Genomic DNA, 4,296 nt, shown 5'->3' on the forward strand with positions numbered 1-4,296 from the left:
CAGGTCAAGCGAGGCACCTCCCCTGGTAGGCTCACTTACCAGCTGTGTCAGGAAGTTGTCTTCCACACACTCCAGGAACCTCCTAGACTGTTTCTTCTCTGCCGTGTTGTATTTCCAGCAGATGTCCGAGGAAGTTGAAGTCCCCCACGAGAACAAGGGCTAGCAATAGTGAGACTTCTGCCAGCCGCTTGTAGAACACTTCATCTGCCCCTTCATCCTGGTTGGGTGGTCTATAACAAACTCCCGCCATGATACCTGCCTCGTTGGCCTTCCCCCTCATCCTTACCCATAAACACTCAACCGTATCATCATCACAATCGTTGAGCTCTGTACAATCGAAACACTCCCTAACATACAGAGCCACCCCGCCGCCTCTCCTTCCTCGCCTGTCCCTTCTGAAGAGTCTATAGCCATCCATTGCAGCACTAATGGATGCTACTATGTTGTAGCACTATTGAGCAACTTGAAGGCTTAGTGAGTTATTTATAAATAAAATTCACTTTGCAAAATTCACTTTGCTCTTGCAATGCAATGTGAGTGTAAGAAGTGGAAGATTCTCATAGGGTTTTTTGCATGACTTCTGTAACTGTGAAAAAGTAATTCCATACAGGCACTTCTAAATGTGCAAGAAAATAAATGGACATGATTGTTCTCAGTGTATGACTTTCTTGCATTTTGCTAGTGATGCAAGATCAATGCTGCACAGCAAAGTTTCAGGCATTTGCAGTAATGGCTGGAAAAAAATCCCTTGTGTATTTGTTTCACGTGGTTAATGAACTTATGACTGACAACAGAAAACTTTACCATCCTTATTATTTTTGACAACTTTTAATGTAGCTTTAATGTGCTTAGTGTTTTGCTGTAAAATGTTTTTAATGATTGCTCTTCCTAATGTTCATGAACGCTGAAACAGAGCAACTTTGCTACCATAGCAAGAGAACGGGTAAACAATGCAACATGATGCAAACCTGAGTTACCTTGGTAATACACGCAATTGTTGAGTATGAAGCTGAATGTTTTGTTTTCAGCAGGTTTTTGTGGTTGTAGGAAACTTTGATATGGAGTTAGGCTTAGCAGTAGCAAAGAGAAGATCAACAGTTGATATTAACAATGGTCAAAAATGTTACAGAGACACAGAAAATCGAAATATAGAAAGAATTTTAATGTACTTTAAAGGGCAGCTTTTGTATAAATAGGTATTTGCTTGCTGCGCAGGCTTCTGGATTAAGTATGTTCATATGGTAACATCCTAGGATTTATAACGTTCATAGAGAAAAGTAGTAATAATCCCTAAAACTCTAAATTTCCAAAATATTTGTCATTTTCAAGAAACCTATTGTTATTTTGCAGCTTGAAGAAAAAGCTCGACTTGAAGCAGAAGCCAGGGAGAGGGAGCATCACCAGTTGCTTGAGGAACAGAGGCGGCGAGAGGAAGAAGAAGAAGAGAGGCTGAAACAAGAATTACAACGGCTTCAAGAACTTCAGCAGTTGCGGGCTGTAAAGAAAAAGAAGAAAGAACGAACGAGTAAAGACTGTCAGAAGGTGGACATGCTTACTCGAAACTGCCAGGCAGTGAAGGAGTCTGTCCCAAACGCACCCGAAGACATTCAGAATGGTACACTTGAGCAATCAGAAAAGATAGAAACCTCCTCCAGTTCACTGTCAAGACACGTGAATCATACAGAACAGAGGCCAGTTTCGGAGACAGGCTGTGAACTATCCAATCCTGTAAACACTAGAGACTCAAAGCTGCTTTATCAGAAAGAGGGGAGTGTAAAGCAGCATGAGCCCCTCTCTTTTCTGCTTGATATTATGCATCAACATAAAGAAGGAAACAGCAAACAGAAACTAAAGCAGATAAACAAACCATGTGCTGAACAAGTGAAAAAGCCTGTTGAATCCCCCAAAGCAGCTGAGATTCAGACTAAAACCAGAAACCAAATAGAATCCAAAGCAAAAGCAGCAGAGCTCCCAACACTTGCAGAACCTAAAAAAGAGGAGAAGAAATTAAACAGTAACAACAAAAAACAGTTGAACCATGTAAAGGAAGAGAAGGCACCTGTAACAAGTGAATCCCCTTCACCAAGTGAACAGCAACAAAATAATAAACTAATACTTGCAGATTCTCCTCAACCAAAAGGCAAGAACAAGAAAAACAAGAAGAAAAAAGGGGACAAAGTCAACAATTCCATCGGTAAGTGTATAGCAAGTTGAAGAGCTTGGGTTGTTTTTTATTGTTACCGTTTAAGTCCAGAAGTTTGAAATCTTTATCTTCAGTCATTCCTGCCAGTATAAATTAGAGAAACAGGAAAAACTGGTGTCAGGAAAACTCAATTAATTGTTGTTATAACAATTAGGAGGTGCATATAGTTTTAGTAAAGAGGTATAGGATACTTAAAGAATGAATAAACTAGCTTTTGATGCTGGTTTTGTATGGGGGTTTTGTCAGTTAAGAAAGCCAGTCTCTTCTGTAAAGCCTATCTTGCTTAAAATAAATATTTAAAATAATTAAGTAGTATGCTGAAATCCATTCTGAACTTCTTTAAAAGCAAGGCTGTTTCTCATACAGCATTAAGAGTATAATCTAAAGTTGGCCTTACTCTTTGACCAAGGAAAATAAGGGGTTTCTGCAACCAAAGAATGATCATTCATGCATAAATATGCATTTTCTCAGTGGAAATAATTCCTTTCGTATATTAATTATATCAACAGGTGAAGTAAATACAAAAACTAATTTACTATTTTTTATTTACCAGAGTGAAAACTTACAGTGGGATGTTAATTAGTTGATAATATTGAGTGTTTTCTCCACATGAATATTAGTTTGTGCTAGTAAACAGATTTTTTTTTTTATTTATCTGATAGAAATAATAAAACCATAGAAGATTGAGCTGACTCAAACAAGTTGCACTTGCATAATTTTCTTCCCAGCATATTTTTTTGTTTTCCTGAAAACATCTAACAGCTAATACTAGAGCTGAGAAGCACATGCAGTGCTGGCTGGTTGGCTTTGTCAGCACGCTAATCTAACTGCCGTTCTTGGGCACCAGTTTATTCCTGCACATGCTTGCTCCCTACTGGGACTGCCAGTTGGGATGGCGGTTTTGCGGTACAGACATCTGTCTGCTCAGAGCACCTGGTCATTCCCCTGGGATCACCCAGTAGCTGAGTGGTAACGGTGCATAAATTAAATGTCCGTTCACCAGAATAACTTAATATTGCATTTTTCACTGCCGTTCTGTCTGATAAGCACATCAAGATACGAGACCTTAATCCTTTGGCAGTCTCTGCCAGTGTTTCAGGATACTCACGTTTATTAAGCTTTGTTACAAATATGTAAACCAAAGCCCTGGTTGTTGCAAGTGCTTGGTGTAGAGCCCAGCTTTGTTTTTGTGGTTTCATGGTTGGGTTGAGTCAGCCCACCAGTCTTTCTTTTTAACTCTTCTTGTGTTCAATGTTTCCATTCTGTGTCAATCGAGCAGCGATACAGCATTGAACCCTTTTCTCTGATACCTTAGTTCTTGTGCATACTGTGTTGTGGTGTGTTTGGGTTTTGTTTGTTTGGTTTTTTTTTTTAACTTTACCAGGAAGAATGTACTCCAGTCACTGGAATAAGACAAAACTCTAGAATTAGGAGCAGAAAGAGAAGACTGGAGACATTTGAAGGAGAAACTATTGAAAGGGGGGATGGTGGTGGAGGGTGTTTACTGTAGGAGCATTTAGGTAGCTTCCTGCATCTTTTCCTCCTCCCTGCCCCTCACCATTGTTTTCTGCTGCTTAAGTATAGTTACAGTTTCTGAAAACTAATGTTTAAATGTGAAAAAACACAGGGACACGTTCCTGAATTTATAAAGAGATAATTGTGCTGCTCTCTGAAGAGTTGGGACTGGATTGCCACTTCGAGTAGTTCTGACTTCAGAACTACAAGAAAGAGACTGTAATATACAATTTTCCTTTAGCTGTAATTTCTAAAAGGCATTTCTTAAAGGTACCAAATTAGCGAAAGCACAAAAAATGAACTAAAAAAAAATTAGAACTAGGGTAATTGAAAGAACATGGAAAAGAGGGTAACAAAGTTTGGGTTTTGTTTAACTGAGACTTGAAATGAAATGTTAAGGCAGTGAACGTTATTGCTTTTGGTGTGATCTCTGTTTCTTAAACAAATTTATTCTGGCAGGGTATTTTAACTCCTTGTTGTGAAGAGGCTGAAGAAAACTAGGGGTATAGGGAAGCCCTGTGTTTATAGGGCTTTCTGGTTCTTCAGAAGTAAGTTGCACAGCAAAGGCATACAACTTT

At 39.0% G+C, this 4,296-nt stretch overlaps 1 protein-coding gene across 1 annotated transcript in view; it reads left to right on the plus strand.

Moving 5' to 3' along the window:
• Positions 1-4,296, plus strand: part of FAM193A (family with sequence similarity 193, member A) — a 50,126-nt gene that overhangs the window by 40,294 nt on the left and 5,536 nt on the right. Inside the window, exon 17 of the mRNA XM_009328802.1 lies at positions 1,351-2,194. Within this exon, the coding sequence (XP_009327077.1) occupies positions 1,351-2,194 (844 nt within the window). The remainder of the gene's footprint in view (positions 1-1,350; positions 2,195-4,296) is intronic.

Source organism: Pygoscelis adeliae, unplaced genomic scaffold, assembly GCF_000699105.1.
Source record: "Pygoscelis adeliae isolate BGI_AS28 unplaced genomic scaffold, ASM69910v1 Scaffold66, whole genome shotgun sequence".
Classification (NCBI taxonomy): domain Eukaryota; kingdom Metazoa; phylum Chordata; class Aves; order Sphenisciformes; family Spheniscidae; genus Pygoscelis; species Pygoscelis adeliae.